Source organism: Myotis lucifugus, unplaced genomic scaffold, assembly GCF_000147115.1.
Source record: "Myotis lucifugus unplaced genomic scaffold, Myoluc2.0 scaffold_65, whole genome shotgun sequence".
NCBI classification, from domain to species: Eukaryota; Metazoa; Chordata; class Mammalia; order Chiroptera; family Vespertilionidae; genus Myotis; species Myotis lucifugus.
The window spans coordinates 1,903,238-1,920,461 of record NW_005871113.1 but is presented as its reverse complement, the minus strand read 5'-3'; the positions used below and the strand labels follow the sequence as shown (position 1 = coordinate 1,920,461).

Sequence of the window (17,224 nt, the reverse complement as noted above, 5' to 3'; positions counted from 1 at the left end):
ATATATATATATATATATATATATATATATATATAAAAATTTTTTTATAGTCATTGAAGTATTAGGTTCTTTCATCTGGAGAGCCAGAATCTAAAGACTATATTTGGTTTAAAATAAGGAATTTAAAGTTAATATGCCCTTTGCAGACTTCCTGATGCATGCAAAAATATTTTATGGCATATATTCTACATTTTACCATTCTACAAATCTACAAAATCATACAAGCATAGGAGAAACATAAACTAAGTAAAAGGAGTACTAAATCTAAGATCTAACAACTTGGTGTATATATATTCAACTTCACTTTTATATTTGTTTATATTATTATACTTGCAATTTAGTTTTTTATATTGATATCCTAAGATCAACTTACATGTTAGTGGAATAAGTATCCTGTTACTAAAGTTTTAAAAATATATATTTACACTTGGGTTTCTTTTGGAAATATAATGCTACACTTCCCAAAAATTAAAGTTAAGAAATTTTAAGACAAGTATCATTAATTAATTCTCTTCCTTCATTACCTCTAACATAATAGCAACTACTATTTACCGAGGGCTTGACTTAACAACTTTAAAAACATCATCTTGTTTAATCTCACAGGCTCAAAAAGTAGCTACTATAATCTGTTTTTTATATAAGATAATGGATGTTTAGATAGGCTGAATCATTTGTCCAAAGTCACTTAACCAGTGGCAAAATAGACAAGGAAACCAAGACATTTAGTCTCTGCTCTTTCCATCAAACTACAATGCCTATTCTCTTCACATAGCCTTAAAGGTTACTCAATTACAGTGAAAAATGTCTTTTATTTTTAAAAAATTAATTTATAACTACTGCAACTGCTCTTTGAAGCAATTAATTATACTGATTGGACATCACCAAAATTTTCAATACTCACTCACTCACAAAATGATACAAGGACAGTCATATAATACCCTTTTTATGAAGCATTTTTAAATAGAACAGAGTAATTAAATAATATGTGTGATTAGATAGATCTTTGGCATTAATGACGGATGTATGTTCACATCCCTGAAAATCTCAAAATTCACAGTTCATCTGTAATCATACTGTTGCTCAGAAAGTGCGTATTTAAGACCATGAGAGCTATACCATCCCCAAAGTCAAGTAGCAAAAACAAAGCCTTTAAGGAGATGAGGTTGGTAGGCTGACTAGGTGGCTAAGTGACCAAGTTTCACACAAATATCTCAACCCAATTGCTGCACGTAAGAATCAAATTCATGTCTCAGCAAAACTATACATTTCACTATCAGTGGACAGAACTTCAGGGTTATTTGTGAAGTACCGCAAGGACAAATGTGAAATCTGGCAATTCCAGGAATCTATCATACTAGCAATATAAAAAAGATTATGATTAGCCTACCAAACCTAATATACTATTTACTAAAAGAAGTTAATTTTGTAGAGGAGCTATGCTTTCTTCTATAAATATAAAAATATTCCCTTAACAAGCTAATATATGTTTCAATTATGTGTATATTCAACTGTGAATTGCTAATCTACTCACATTTGAATGGTAGCAAGGTGAAGATGAATATGTAAGCTCTAAAAAGCATACTCAATATTCTAATTTTCTTTTTGAATAAAATAAATATTTTTAATACAAATTACAAAAATGGTAGAAATTGTTTATGTTTCACAATAAATATAATAGTTATAATAAATAGGTTATGACACCATGGCCCAAACCTTTTAAATCTAATTAAAGTCTGTTAGAATAATCGATAAGAAGTATATAAACTAGTACAAAAAAAACTTGGTAAGAATAATATGCCAATTGCATATAGACCACAAATTAATACCTATTAAATAATCTATTATATAAATATTCAACATTAATAAATGTTTTGATTATGAATGAATGATTTTTAAAACCTTATATTAATTTTTAAAATTAGCTTTAAAATGTTAGCACAATTTTCTAGTCTGGCAGAAATTCATGCATAATTTTTTTTTTAAATTTCTAGAAATTGTTTTAAATATTGATAGATTTCCTATTATAAGGTGTTCACAAACTATTTTTTGTGCAACTGAAAATTTTTCATTCAATAAAAAAGATGACATATTATGAAAGATAGATATAAATATGAAAAATGACATATCTATTTACATCTTGACATCCTATCTAGTGAAAACATGCCCAAAAAAAGTACTTAATTTTATACTCATAACTTTTTTTTCTGGAATTTCATTCAAAAGCAGATCCTCAAATAGTATTTCACAACGATCGGCAACTGTATTCAATATATCTCTCTTCACTGCCTATGGAAAAACAAGACAAAACAAATTACAATAAGAAATAAAACTGTTACTTTAGATTTGTATTATTTTATTACTAAGAAACCCTCACATAACTGGTCTCCCTATATAATCACATCCACTAAAATAACTGATACATCATTCCTTTTTAAATGTCCACTTAACAGCCTTATTAACATTAATAGTTTAAAAGCAAATTTGCCTGGCTCATATAAAGAATAAATTAAAACCAAATAAATAAATGCAGTTTTGCATCTAAACAAATAATGCTACTATTCCGAACTAGGAAATGTATAACTATAAAAAAAGTGCTAGTCATCCTTTTTAAAATTTCTGAATTACAGAGATTATAGAATACTACCTAATCATTCTCCCAATAAATACTTTTCCTATTATTTAAAAAGTTCAAGCCCTGACTGGCTTGGCTCAGTGGATAGAGCATCGGCCTCGGACTGAAGGGTCCCAGGTTCGATTCCGGTCAAGGGCATGTACCATGGTTGCGGGCACATCCCCAGTAAGGGGTGTGCAGGAGGCAGCTGATCGATGTTTCTCTCTCATCGATGTTTCTTACTCTCTATCCCTCTCCCTTCCTCTCTGTAAAAAATCAATAAAATATATTTTAAAATAAATAAATTTAAAAAATTTAAAAAAAATAAAAAGTTCAATTTCCCTTAGAGAAAATGATTTCCAATGCACTAATAAGTCACACCGTGGAACACGTAATGAATTTGTATAATCATCACTTTAAAAAAGAGATAAAATAGACATTCTACATATGAAAATCTTGTGATCAATTACATGGTATAATTGTATTGCCTAACCGACTAGGCCTTTATTAGTCAAAGTTAAATTAATAATAATGAAAGCTGATACTGAAAAAAATAAAATCTTAGGATTTTTGAATAGTCATGCTAACACGCTTCTGCTTTTCATGTACCAGTTATTATTCCTTTTGTACCTGCACAGCATCCTTAACCTTGGGTTTATTGCTATGAATGTAAGCTCTGCACTTCACAGCGCCCTTAAGGTTTACAGAGCCGCTGCAGATCTGGACGGTGGCTGTGGATCTGTGGTCTGAATTCAGAAGCTAAAAGACAAAAATCACTTTAAGTTCTAATAGCCAACATTATATTAACTATATAAACTACATTAATAACTACAAGAAATATTTAAATATTATAGAAACCATTTCGTAAAGTGAGAAGACATTTTAGAGTTTAGACTGAACCAAGTGTTTGAAAATTTTCTCCATAAATTATTAAAAGGCCTTCATATTTCTCCTTATATAAGATATATGTCATTTGTTGAGCATTTGAGTATAGTCAAATACTTTATGTTAAATTTTTAATAGTTTTGGGCCAAAAGACTCAAATAGGTTTTATTAAAATAATGTTTCTTTTGAATAACTTTCCTAGAACTGGACATTTTTTACAGTCTCTTACATCTCTAAAATTATTTGACTCTCTAATTATAAACATAAAAACAGAAACAATTTCATTAAGGTTATTCTTAGAAATAATGTACTTTAGATAAGAAGGATTTTAAAATATTTACCAACTGCGTTAACACTCTGACATCAAAAGAACAACTACTTGCTTGAGCATTTCCTCTAGGTTTTTTCTAGGAAAAAAAAAGTTAAAACTTGATTACTGAGATCAAAATGAAACATAAAAGACAATTTAGGAACTATCCTACACATACTAGGTAACTTAGAGGGAAAAAGTATTATTATTTATTTTATTTTAGCTATTTCTATAGATATGTTACTTTGTATATTCTATAGCAATCAATGTATGTTGAGAAAAAACAAAACAAAACATTAATTCCCTACTTTTATTCCTCTGCAGTGGTTCTCAACCTTCCTAATGCCGCGACCCTTTAATACAGTTCCTCATGTTGTGGTGACCCCCAACCATAAAATTATTTTCGTTGCTACTTCATAACTGTAATTTTGCTACTGTTATGAATCGTAATGTAAATATCTGATATGCAGGATGTATTTTCATTGTTCGCGACCCACACGTTGAGAACCGCTGCTTAAAGCAAGGACTAGCAAACTATGGTCTATAGGTAAAATCAAATTTTACTGGAACACACTAAGATCATTCATTTATGTATTGTTTGTGGCTGCTTTCATGCTACATCAGAACTGAATAGCTGCAACAGAGACCAAACGGCCCTCAAAGTCCAAAATATGTACCATTTGGTTATTTCTGCAAAGTTCGCTAACCCTTGCTCTGAAAGGAGAGATCACCAAAGTTTCTCTTCAGATCAAAGCTATTTTAGGAGCCCATAAAGACCCTTCTTTAAAATGGCAAAAGTTAGTCTTCAAACTGTCATTAGGGCAGGATTCTGATTATTTCCGAAATAATCTCATAATTTTATGAGAAAAACCTCTGCCCTTTACTTCAAAAGGCCTTAGAAATAAGAAGTAGGTGAAAACTGTTTTCATGAAGGAAAGGACTATAGAACTAAGGATACGTCATCTTTTGTTTTTCCTTAGTGCAAATAATTTCATAAGTAAGATGCTTTTCTCTGAACTCACCTGTCCTTCTAGTAGGTCACAATCTTCACCTTTAACTTGTCCATTAATCAAATAAACACCATTTTCTATTTGCTTCGCCCAGCGTGCAAGTCCATTCTTATAAGAAACACAACAGGGATATCTTTCAAATATCCATCTCAAACTCCCCACAATCAACTTTTTCCACCTAATTCACTGGCGTAGTGAAAATCTCTATGTAGCAGTTTTTTGCACCTTACTCATCCTATGTAATAAAAGCCTAATATGCTAAGTGTCCAGTCGTCAAATAAGTTCAATAATTCCCATTATCTTTTTAAAATGTGAGAAGAGAAAAAGCCTCAACTATATAAAGCAGTATTTGCCTCCTTCAACAGAAGATAAATGAGATATAAACAAAAGAATGATACAAAAATTCTTAAAAAGGACTAAAAAAGAGAAAACAAAACTAAAGATCATGCAAAAGCAAAAAGACCAAACAGTGTACCTTCTTATATAACTATATTTTACAATGTACATAATTCTGTTAATTAACAAATATTTATGGAGCACCTATTATGCTAAATATGTTAGTATTACGACATTGTCCCCCCTCTAAATTTGTAATCTGGGGTAATAAATTAGTTACCTCTAACAATACCATTACAATTAGGATGCAATTTTTGAGGATTATAAAATGAACAGTAGACAACCAGAATAAAAGCAAATTATCTATTCAGCAATCACTACAGAAAATTCATTTAACCCTGATACCTTTGTATTTTTCTCCAGAGGATAGCTGACAGAAGTAGTAGACAGTGGGATGTGAATATTAATATGAACTGTGCACTCTAAAGAAAGCCATGAAGTTGATAGTCCATTTTGATACTTCCAATCTGCTGGTTTTGCTGAACTCTTTAGTGAGAGGGGTAAAAACATAAAATATGTGCTTTAGGTCATCATATGTACAACCTAATAACTTGAACAACCTGATAGCTAAGACATTTAGCCAAATTCTTTCATCAAAGGGCAATGGGTTACAACTAAATAAAAACAAAGCATGCATTTCATTTGAGTAATCTTCAGAATACTGAACTTGGTGACTCCCTCCTCCAGCGGCTGGCTGGGAAAGACCAGATGGTCCATGTTTAGAATTCTGAGGAGTCCTCTGGGCCTCTGGCTCTCATCTATAGCTTCAACCATGTTAATTCTGAAGCTTCTGATGTGAAGCAAATAACCACTGAGTGGCTTTCAGGTGCCAGATGTTCTCCATTCTGTCCCATCCACTCTAACAGAATTCTAAAAAGTTACTTTTTCACATTGCTTTTAAACACCTTAGTAAATGTTAGTTCGGATTCTGCTGAGTGCAAATAGCTTGCTTACTAGGCACTATAGCTACCAAAAGCCCACATACTTTTACTGCTAGCCTCTCAAATATAATACTAAACACATAAACAAGGCAGGGGGAGTTTAATAAACATATGTTAACAACTAAAAAAAAAACCACATAAATCTTCCTTGTCTGTAATGAAATATTTCAAAATAAAAAACTATAGGTGGTTGTGGACATCAATAGGAGGGAACAGCATTGAAATTTTTTAAAACTAAATAAAGAATTGAATTTTGTTTTAAAAATAGTTTGCAACACAGAAAAATCTTTAAAGAGCAATTTTTCTTACCTTTGGATCATGGATATCATAAGTTCGACAAAGTATTCTTTACTAATTAAGGATAAAAATGACCCAAAAAATAATTCTTGATAATCAAAAGAAAATAAATCATCAAAAAATAAAATAACTATAAGCATCCAACAGTTTTTACAAAATTATACCATTTTACACACTTAAAGAGATATACACATATGTATGTAATTATACAAATATATATATATAAATTGCTCTGACTATAGTTGTGGTGCTTTAAACTATTTCTTATGGCTTATAAATCCTGCTAATCATAATGAATAGAAAGCACTTGCTCAAATACACACCCTGTATAACAAATAGGTGTGCTGTTTTGGATGGAGTCAAGCCTGAGAATCTTTATTGGGTCAAGGGGCCTGTACATGAAACTTTCTGTTAAATATACAAAGGAGTTTAAAGCCCAGCTTCTGCAGGAGCGACCACTGTTTGAATTTTGTGTTTTCCAAATCCTGATTCATTGGGCCCTTGCATTGCTTCACTCTCTTCCTAAGGCTGTCGCTTGGGAGGCATTGTTGCCCTGGCAAGATGTATAGGAAAGGGGTCCCTATAACGGCTTTTAGTGCCATTTGATCTTGGCTCAAGTCCTAAAAATTTCTTAGATATCCTAACTGTCCAGTTCACTGCACCTGTGCTTTGAATTGGACATTTTACCAATAGCAATTGGAGGTAAAAATTTAACATAATAAAGCATTACTTTGCCTAAGCTGTCAGCTGGGGTATCTACCTCTCTATAGGGGACCTATTGTGCTGGTAAACAGTTCTCATTCCCTAGTCCTTGACACCTCTGTCAAACTCTTTGCAACCTTAAAGCATGACTATATTAGTAGTGGTAGTAGTAGTAGTAGTTGTTGTTATTGTGCTAAGTATGTATTATTTACAGAAAAACTTAAAAACTAAGCTTATTTTTTAAATAATGATTTAAATAAATGTTTGGAGGGAAAACTTATAGGAACATTATTTTGGTATTATATACATTTAAAACATAAACACCTAAATAAAAGATACTTTTTTGTAGAAGAGCAAATATGAAGTGTCACTCGATCTGAGACTTCCTCCTCTGTGAAATTCCACAGTCTCTTTTTATTCATAGATTTTTCCACAGCAAATACTAGCTGAAATAGAGGAAAACACACACCAATTGAATGCAAAGTGAAAGAAGAAAAGTGAATTCAGAAAAACATACAATTATAATGTCCCTAAGATCCCATCTATTTAAAATTTCATGATTCTATAATTAAATTGTCTTTTCTTCAAAAGAAAGAGTGAAACCGATTACTAACCATTTGAGTTCCATTTACACAATTGGTTTTTTAAATAGAAAAATATAATCCATCACCATTAAGAATCAACTGGACATAAAAATTAATTTTGGGCAAACATTTAAGTGAAATATAGAATAAAGGCTTTATTATAATAAGAGTGAGAAAGGACAAGTAATTTTTAAACTATAAAAATGGAGCATGTCACCCATTTGGCATTTCTTATTTAAATGTAACAAAAGATTTAAGGCAATATATAAGGACACATACAATATAGTAGCAAAATAAATTAAAAGTGAAAAAAATAGAAATAGTGACATATATTTATACCAGAAATAAGAATTATGGAAGGGCATACTTGATATATGGAGAGAAGTTATAAATTTGGCTCTAAGCTTTCTAACAATAATGTGCACAAAGAAACCTAATTTGTTACCTACTTCACATGGTCCATAAAGCTGAAAACAATTGATCAGAAGAGGCACAAGTTTCTTCATAACGATATCAAAAGAAATTTCTTCAAAGACAATATAATGTGATATAATGAACAAAGTTCTTAACAATGATCTTATGAAAGACACTGGCAAGTTTTATAATGTTCTTTCTTATAGTGTTCCTCAATGTTGGCCAATGGAAACAAAGTTAGATAATTCAAACTCAATAATTTCTGAAATACAGCATTTCTAAAGTTTCATATGCTTCTTACAAACAGAGATATAAAAGCAACAGGAAAGAAGATCTGACTATATTTCTCTAGCACTGAGTCCACATTCACCCCCATTCAATCCAGCACCAACCACAAAAGGATGCACAATCTTTATGTTATTAATACATAAAGGTTTAGATCATATTCCAAAATGCCATTAAGACCAACTGTAATATACATTTATTAAAAACTAGAGGCCCAGTGCATGAAATTCGTGCATGGGAAGGGCCCTAGGCCTGGCCGGCGATCAAGGCCTTCCAACTGCCGGCCAGGGCCTTCCCTCATTCCGCGCCGCCCCCTGGAGGTCAGCGCACGTCATAGCAAGCGACAGAACTCCTGGTCTCGTGGTCAAACTCCCATGGGGACACTTTGCATACTAGCCTTTTATATATCTATATAGAAGATGGGAAAAATAGCAGAAGGTTGAATAACTTCCCAGGGGAGGGAAAAACCTCCATTGTCTTCCCTTACTCCCTTAGGTACAAATATCAAAAGTTTGACAGTGGACATTCGATAGTTAAGGTTATAAAACTGGAAGAATCTGTAGCATCTGGAATTCTTAGTTGCACACTTTTTTACTAGAAAAAGTTTGGGGGATTTTCTGTGGGTTTTTGCACTCTTTAAGATTATGAGGTCTGCTTCTCTCTTGGTGGAGAAAATAACTTTTTATTTATTTAAAAATATATTTTTATTGATTTCAGAGAGGAAGGAAGAGGGAGAGAGAGACGGAAACATCCATGATGAGAGAGAATGATTGATTGGCTGCCTCCTGCACACCTCCGCTGGGGAATGAGCCTGGCATGTGCCCTTGTCCGGAATCGAGCCCAGGACCCTTCAGTCCACAGGCCGATGCTCTATCCACTGAGCCAAACTGACCAGGGTGGAAAATAACTTTTTAAAGAGATGAAAGCTGGCTGTAGAGTTTATTTTAGGTTGTCAGGGGAAACAGCTTGTGAACCTTCATATTTACATGTAGACTTTAATACCCAATTCACTGATGTGGGAATAAAACGAAAAACAGGGGATTCATAATACTCAGACCAGGAATAAAGAATAAATATCTTATTATTGTGATGATTTTATGTTTTACTCTCAGGATACTGAGAGAATTGAACAGAAGAATCACAAAGTCTATTAATTTCACATTACAGCAATCACTTGGAACTAAATGAAAGGTCTAGCAGAATATTGCTATTATATGACAAAAACAGTTAAATCATTATAACTTGTTTCATAAAAGTAAAAAACCTTTAAATGTAGACTATTTTAACATCTGTAGCTTTGATTAAAAATATAAATATTGGCATTACACACAAGATACCAAGCAATTGGGTGGGAAAGCTATGTCAACATAATCTATAATAATAAAAGCGTAATATGCTAATTAGACCAGAAGTCCTTCTGGATGGGATGTCCTTCCAGACGACCTTCCGGAGGAAGCCGGGATACGGGTCCTGGGTGCCTGCTGGCAGCCAGAGGGAAGCTGGTGCCAGCAGCCGGGGGAAGGAAGGCCTACTCTTGCATGAATTTTGTGCACCGGGCCTCTAGTCTCAGTATAAAGAATTATGAGACAGAAATTCAAATATGTATACAAAGGTATACATATATACAAAGAGCATCCATTAAAATAAGATGTAACTTGATCATATTATGAATTTTTATATTTCATACTTACTCTGCGCAGGGTATTTTGAAAATCATTTCCCATTTCTAATGTTGTAATAATAAATACTCCAAGAACTAAAAGTCCCCCAGGTAGCATTCTGGATACCTAAAATAGAAATATAGTATTAGCTAACATAAACATTTGGCATTATATGCAATCCTTTGTGTCTGAGAAGCTAAATATTAAATCAGCAAATCTCTACTATCAACTATATGAACAGCATTGAGGTAGGAGCTTTGAGAAACGGGTTAAAATACTGAGAAATGGATGATAACCAAGACAATGGGGTGTCATTATAAACACAATTTTCCTAGAGTATCCTGAATTTAACTCTAAAATAACCTTATAAGTAAAACCATTAAATAATGAAACCCATTAGCTACAAAAATAAACCAACCCCTTTCTCATGAAATCAGAGACTGAAATATCTTATAAGATGTTTTTCAATGGCTTCCGCTATCAGCTAAATAAAGTATCAATTTTTCCTTAGACTGCTATTTCAGACTAAAATCTGGATAATCGGATATCCTTCATTTGACACTACTTACTCTGAAATATCAAAATGCCAGTCAAAACTTCTCACTGTTCTCCATACATATGCCTAGGTTTTCTAACTCTATACCTTTACTCAGGCTGAGAGCTGACTTTTTCTTATATTTTTGGGGACCGTCTGGGAGGTCCTTAAGGGAAGAAATAATTCTCAATTATCACTGTATCCCTATATTTAACAGAATACTAGAACCTGGAATTTGATCAGAGGGTGTCTGACTTGAAAATCCATTGTTTCCTATTATCTAGGTTTACCTGTTTTTAAAACCTATTTATTGATATAATTGAGTATTTATGTATTTTGTAATTTTTCTTTACTCTAAAATAATACTGGTTAAAAATCCTAGCAAGTCTTTCTGTGTTCACTGAAGATAAAGTGCTTTTATTGTGTCAGTCAATAAACACAAACCTAACTATATAAGGAGAAAACTATGGTGACCTGGTTAGCATGTTCTGTGGCCCATTCTTCATCCAAGTTATCCACCTTATCTTTGGGATGTTTGAGGTTCTCATTGTTTTCCTCTTTCGGTGGTGTTCTAGTGGCAAGAATCACATAATCCTTTTGGGAAGAACACTTAAAAACAAATTAGAAAAACTTATTAGAGTGATATCTGACTGGGGAATGTAAAGCTCTTATGACATACAAAAAAAGTAATATTTATAACAGCTTAAGTTGTTAATGTCTATGCTATAATGGAATCTATACAGAAATCAATTTTCATAAATATGCTTACAACACTTCCCTCACATGTCATCTTTTAATATATTTAATATCAGCCTCTTATTTATTTGGACATCCAAATGTGAATCACATAGTGGTCACTAAAAATGACTTACTGGATGAGTAAGTGAACTGCATTTAAATCAAAGGAAAAAGCGCCGAAACCGGTTTGGCTCAGTGGATAGAGCGTTGGCCTGCGGACTGAAAGGTCCCAGGTTCGATTCCGGTCAAGGGCATGTACCTGGGTTGCGGGCACATCCCCAGTAGGAGATGTGCAGGAGGCAGCTGATCGATGTTTCTCTCTCATCAATGTTTCTAACTCTCTCTATCTCTCTCCCTTCCTCTCTGTAAAAAATCAATAAAATATATTTAAAAAAAAAAAGAATGTTTGCAATACATTTAAAAAAAAGGAAAACAAATATGCTTGGTCAAATAATATAGTATTATTTCCTATATAATTTGAACATATTGGTGATTCAATGAAATAAAGCAACAAATGACCTTGTGCACCTTACTTTCATTGAAAGGACAAATACTGTATATCAACAGAAACTAAAAAAACAGAAAAACAAACAAACAAAAAATGACAATAGTGAGAAACCTGCATATATGTGTCCATAGAAAAACAAGGGGACACAAGTGAAGTGATATCAGATTTATGTTTCTCAGTTTTAATAGCAGTTAAATGGTAATCAAAGCTGGAAAACCCAAATATAGATTTAGGGACATTTAATAGCCTAGTGTTATTACAGTGGAAGGTTCCTATACAGAAAGAATGAAAATAAGGCTGATAATACAATTTAGTATGTTGTCATCCTCAGACATGACCTGAAATTCCCATCATTAGTGTCATCTTGGACTAGAAAAGAAAGACAGAGAACTTATTTCTATAAAAGTTATTTCCAGCGAGTTACATTCAAATGTATACAGGAAAAGGTAGGTGCTGATTAAGAAAGCTTTTCCTTCTCATAAAATCTATGACTTTGAAAAGAAAATGACCCTAGAAGTAGGAAACAGATAAGCTTGAGGGGGAGGAGAGAAAAATGATGAACCCTAGAATAAAGAGGAAGAAGGAACATGTAGAAGAGCAGAAGGAATGAAAAGGCAGCATGAAGCAACACCAGAAGGAACATCCTAAATCGGGAGACGCATTTGTGAGAAACCGTCTGTGTGCACTAAGGAAAGTTTGGAAGAGGGTATTTCTCACTGAACTTTTGTTTCATTGAACCCATCTTTCTCTAAAACTCTTCTTCCCTTAAATTAAAAAAAATAATAATAATGGGAAGTAAAGAACCTTAAATAAAAAGTTCCTAGCAAAAGGAACCCTATATTAAATACTGAGTACCTGGAATAAAAACGAAGTTCAGATTGTGTTGCCAAGAGAGGCAGGCTGGCCATCTCATGAGCCTCTCGGGATGGGACTACTGGGTGAACAGTGCAGGGTCTGCCCTCTGATTACAAGTTAAGAATCAGGTTTGTGACCATGAAGGTGTGACCGGGGGAGTCATGGGAATATGGATAGCATCAGAACAAGGAAAGTTCGTTCTGTAGTTTGAATACTCTAAGCCTAGGCATCATGATAAAATACCCAGAACTAGAGCTCTGGACAATAGAGCTTCATTTGCTAACAGGCCTCAAACTCAAGCCCTTGGGCCACAGTGCACTTTCCCCTCGACAGTGTTTAGATGGACACAGGCAGTTTGTCTATGTAACTTTCTTTTGTTGTTGTTGCTGCTGCTTTGTATTGCTGATGAGTCCTCCTTGCTTAGCAACACAGTCTTTGGTGCTTATGCTTTTTCTAGTAACTGTCCAAACCTCTATTCCATTTTGTGTTGACTTTTAAGGCTTAACTTTATGGGGGAAATAGAATGTGTATAATTTTCAAATTTCTCCCACCTCTTCCACTACCTCTCCACCAAATTAAAAAAAAAATCAATATGATAAGTACTATTACAAAATATAGGATGACTGTTGCTATAAGACGAGATAAGACAAATTACAATGGGAATAAAACTGTCAAAAGCTACTTCTATAAAGAACTGAACCACCAAGAATTAATAAAGATAAAAGGAAGTACAAAACACTTTGGAAACACACACAAACACACAGATAATGTGATCAGTAAAAGTTCTAATTTTGAAGTTTCCACATTATAAATTATTTTTACATTGTCAAATGGGAATGTGTTCTGACTTGAGCACACCTGGACTAGGTTTGTCTTACTGCTCCACATTTTTCCTCAAAAATCCATTTTAAATTTACTTCTACATTCCATCCCTCCATCCCCTAACCTTGAGTTTATTGTTAAATAGCATGGTTCAACTTTAAATAAACAGGTAATTTGTTCTGTCAATAAATACGCAGTAAAAGATACATACCTGTCCTATTAGAAGACCTGAGACAAAAGACTTTCCTTGGAGACTGAGGTTTGAGAGATATTGGCCAATAGTCTCTTCTACAATGTAGGTTCTTCCCATTATTGAGAACTAATTCAATCTCCTAAATTACAAGAAAAAAATATATAGTGTTATTAGGGGGGAAAAATATAACTTGCAACATTTTCCACATGGGGGGAAGAAGAGAGAGAAGTGGTACTACCTCAATGCTACCCTATGCTTTGCAGGGATTGCTTATTAAATAGGATATTCTTACTTGCAAAGTTCAAATGTAGCTTCAAAATTCTCTACACAGTGCTGCAAACGACTAACCGACCAGAGTTAATATGAGAGATGAAACTTAATGCCACATTTGCGATAAATTAGTAGCCAACACACCTGAATTTTTATTTCAGATGTACTACTCCTTAGTTGCGTTAAATAATCTATTGCTAAGCCTCAGTATGCATTTCTCAAACAGAAAAGGTAATTTTTTTTTAATCCTCACCTGAGGATATGTTTTTATTGATTTTGAGAGAGAGCGAGGGAGAGAGAAACATCGGTATGGGAGAAAAACATTGATTGGTTGTCTCCCATGAGTGCCCCAACCAGGAATCGAACCTGCAACATAGGTATGTTCCCTGATTGGGAATCGAACTGGCAACCTTTTCGGGGTACGGGATGACGTTCCAACTGAGCCACATGGCCAGGACAAGGATGATAATATTTGATTTGCTCACTGGGAGGTAGAGAGAATCTAAGCATACTGTGAAGAACTACTACTGCATGCTAGAAGTTGTGGCAGGGGAGATGGTATGAAGGTGGTACTTGATGTCTGCTCTTGAGTAACTCATAGTACAACAAGAGCTACTGAAGTAAATAGCAATGCAATAACATTTGTAGAGCTTCTACTAAAACCAAGAAAGGTAATGTAACTTGCCCAAGTGGCAAAGCTGGTAAGTGGCAAAGGTACGATGTAAACTCAGTCTGGTTCTAGAGTCCATGCCCTTAAATACCATGCTCATAATGAGGAATCAAACTCAGTTTCTCTTCTAAACCATTATCAAGGGTAACTCCCGACTGCGGATGAGAACCAGTATATCCCTCTTACTGCCCTGTGCTCCTTTGATTTGATTTTCTGTAGCTAAAAAACAAAGATGCCAACTAAAAGAGTAGACAATAACGAATGATGATCTCAAAGAGTTCACATTCGGTGTGGGAGACAAAAATGTAAAGAGATGATTGTGGGGCGCGGTTACGGTGTTTTGGCCAGGTTCAAGCCTCAAACTAATGAAAGGACAGGGTCCTCTCATTGCCACGTGCAAGTCCCAGCTGGAGGGCAGGGCCCTCCCAGCACAATCATAGCCAACAGCTGTGGTTGTAAACTTGAACCTATGGTCCGAACACGTAGCCCCACGTGCCTTGTGCTAGAGTTCAGGTGCCTGTAGTTAAGTGCGGTTGAAACTCACGAGAATGCTGTAAAAAACGTGATCATGCCCCTACTTTGCCTCGTGGCATCTGCTATAAAATAAAGACACGGCTTGTGGGCACTGTCTCCTCATCAGGGAGCAGCGTCCCACCGAGACCCAGCTTTCGTTCTCTTGTCTGTCTTTTCTCAATCCTTTCACCCCCCCACTCAGGGTCACTGAACCAGGCTGAGCTGGCATGGCACATAAGGCACCCTGGGGCTGAGTATGCCATGGCCGTGCCGGCTCCCCACAATGATATTCCAACATGTTATAAAACAGATATAAAAGACTGCAGGTACACAGTTGCAGCATATTGAACAGAGATAAGAGTCATGTGAGCTTTAATAAAAAAATTTCACTCTGAGTCCGTCCGCACAACAAAGCTGAGGCAGCTGGAGATGCGCAGGGGTGGCGTATCTGACACCAGCAGACCGTCACAGTGATTCTGCATTCCCTAAAACAAAAGCCCAGAGGGTTGGTTCCACTTTGAAATGGCCTGCTGGATGCTGTTTTTGTTGTCGTTGCTGTTGTTTTTCCAAGAGCCTGCTCAGTTTTGTCTCGACATGCATTAAATTTCTTCCGACCTCTTTTCTGACAACTGTTTGCACACAATGTTTGTTTAGATTAAGTCTAGAACTGCCTGTCTAAATCATTAATGCCTCCATAAAGGGAAGGGCTTTCGACTTTCATAGTGCCTTAAAGTATGCATTTCTGTGTTTTTAAACTTTCCTCCGCTTCATCACGCTATTCCACTCCTTTCCTTCTGGCCTAATAATCCCTAATTCTTGCAAGAAACAGCAGTGACAGTGACTCCAAGGTTATGGTATGTAACTGTCTAACCTGATTTCTCCCAAGGTGACACCCATCAGCCATGTTAATGTGTAAGAAACCGAATGCAACAGGAAGATGAGAATGTATTGGGTGGTAAAATCTGGTTGAATGTTAAGATTTTTTTGTTTGTTTGTTTAGTGCTCCTTTAAAACTTCGAAATGTGGCCAACGACACTTCACTCCTGGAAAGGTAGACCTTGGCTTACACAGTTCAATTTTACCTGAAATGTTGAGCGTCAGCAGGAGCTTTCCAAGGCGTCCAAACACTGTGCCTTGAGACGACTCTCCCGCCCTGCGCTCTGGTGACCTGGGTCTACAAAACAAATCCTAGCGGGATCCCAGCGGGTCTGAAAAACCCATCTAAACTCAGGGTCCTGGGAGTTCATGCACAAAACACCTGCAATTTCCACAGGGTAGAGAACAATGCGATGATACTGTGTACCTAGGGCAAAGTACAGTACGGCACACGCCTGCAACCTTAAAGTGGTTACATGAAATATCTCAGAGACTAAAAAAAAAATCAACCTCAAACGCCTTACTGACAGTCGGAAAAGGCCTACTACTGTGGAAAATTGCAGGGTGAACGGCACCAGCAACGCTTTGTTTTCAACTAAGACCTGAACAAGTTATTTCAGGAGCCATCCAACATGACGTCATCCGTAGGCTCGGCTCGGAGGCCAGGGTCACATCTGGAAACCAGCGGTTCTCTCCAGGTGGCAGAGTGAGGAGTGCTTTATAAGAATCGTGTTCAAAAACGTCTGTTACGACAGTTTTTTCCATTTAAAAAAATATAAATGTTAAGGTCACCTTTTCTGCAACGTTACCTTAGAGCACAAAAACAAAGGTTACACTCACAACTCCTCCGAGCTTCCTTTTTTAAAATACAAGCTTCGTCCTGGACCATGAACCGGGCTCCTGAAATTCCTGGTGGCTCACCGTTCCCCACCCCAACACACTCACACACACACTCTCTCACACACCCACACACTCACACACACACTCACACATGCACACACTCACTCCCACGCGCGGCATCTAAATAGCTTTCAAATAAGGTGAGTCTGTCACAGCTGGATTCGAGTGCTGTGCCATAGTGTCTGTCCATACGTGTCCTACGGTCTGTTTCCTCCTTAAAAAAGGAAGCTGTGTGTCCCAGTGCACAC

At 35.4% G+C, this 17,224-nt stretch overlaps 1 protein-coding gene across 5 annotated transcripts in view; it reads right to left on the bottom strand.

Moving 5' to 3' along the window:
- Window positions 1–17,224, bottom strand: part of ODR4 (odr-4 GPCR localization factor homolog) — a 28,284-nt gene that overhangs the window by 10,396 nt on the left and 664 nt on the right. For 2 of the 5 annotated variants that reach the window (XM_014456820.2, XM_023754750.1), the window contains exons 2-11: window positions 13,766–13,886; window positions 11,106–11,240; window positions 10,127–10,222; window positions 7,492–7,598; window positions 6,463–6,499; window positions 5,558–5,698; window positions 4,829–4,924; window positions 3,838–3,903; window positions 3,242–3,370; window positions 2,196–2,286 (exon numbers count right to left, since the gene is read on the bottom strand). In XM_014456820.2, the coding sequence (XP_014312306.1) occupies window positions 2,196–2,286; window positions 3,242–3,370; window positions 3,838–3,903; window positions 4,829–4,924; window positions 5,558–5,698; window positions 6,463–6,499; window positions 7,492–7,598; window positions 10,127–10,222; window positions 11,106–11,240; window positions 13,766–13,864 (997 nt within the window). In that variant the 5' untranslated portion in view covers window positions 13,865–13,886. Of the gene's footprint in view, window positions 1–2,195; window positions 2,287–3,241; window positions 3,371–3,837; window positions 3,904–4,828; window positions 4,925–5,557; window positions 5,699–6,462; window positions 6,500–7,491; window positions 7,599–10,126; window positions 10,223–11,105; window positions 11,241–13,765; window positions 13,887–16,282; window positions 16,886–17,224 lie in introns of all 5 variants that reach the window. The other 3 variants (XM_023754747.1, XM_014456821.2, XM_023754749.1) reach the window with 3 other exon arrangements.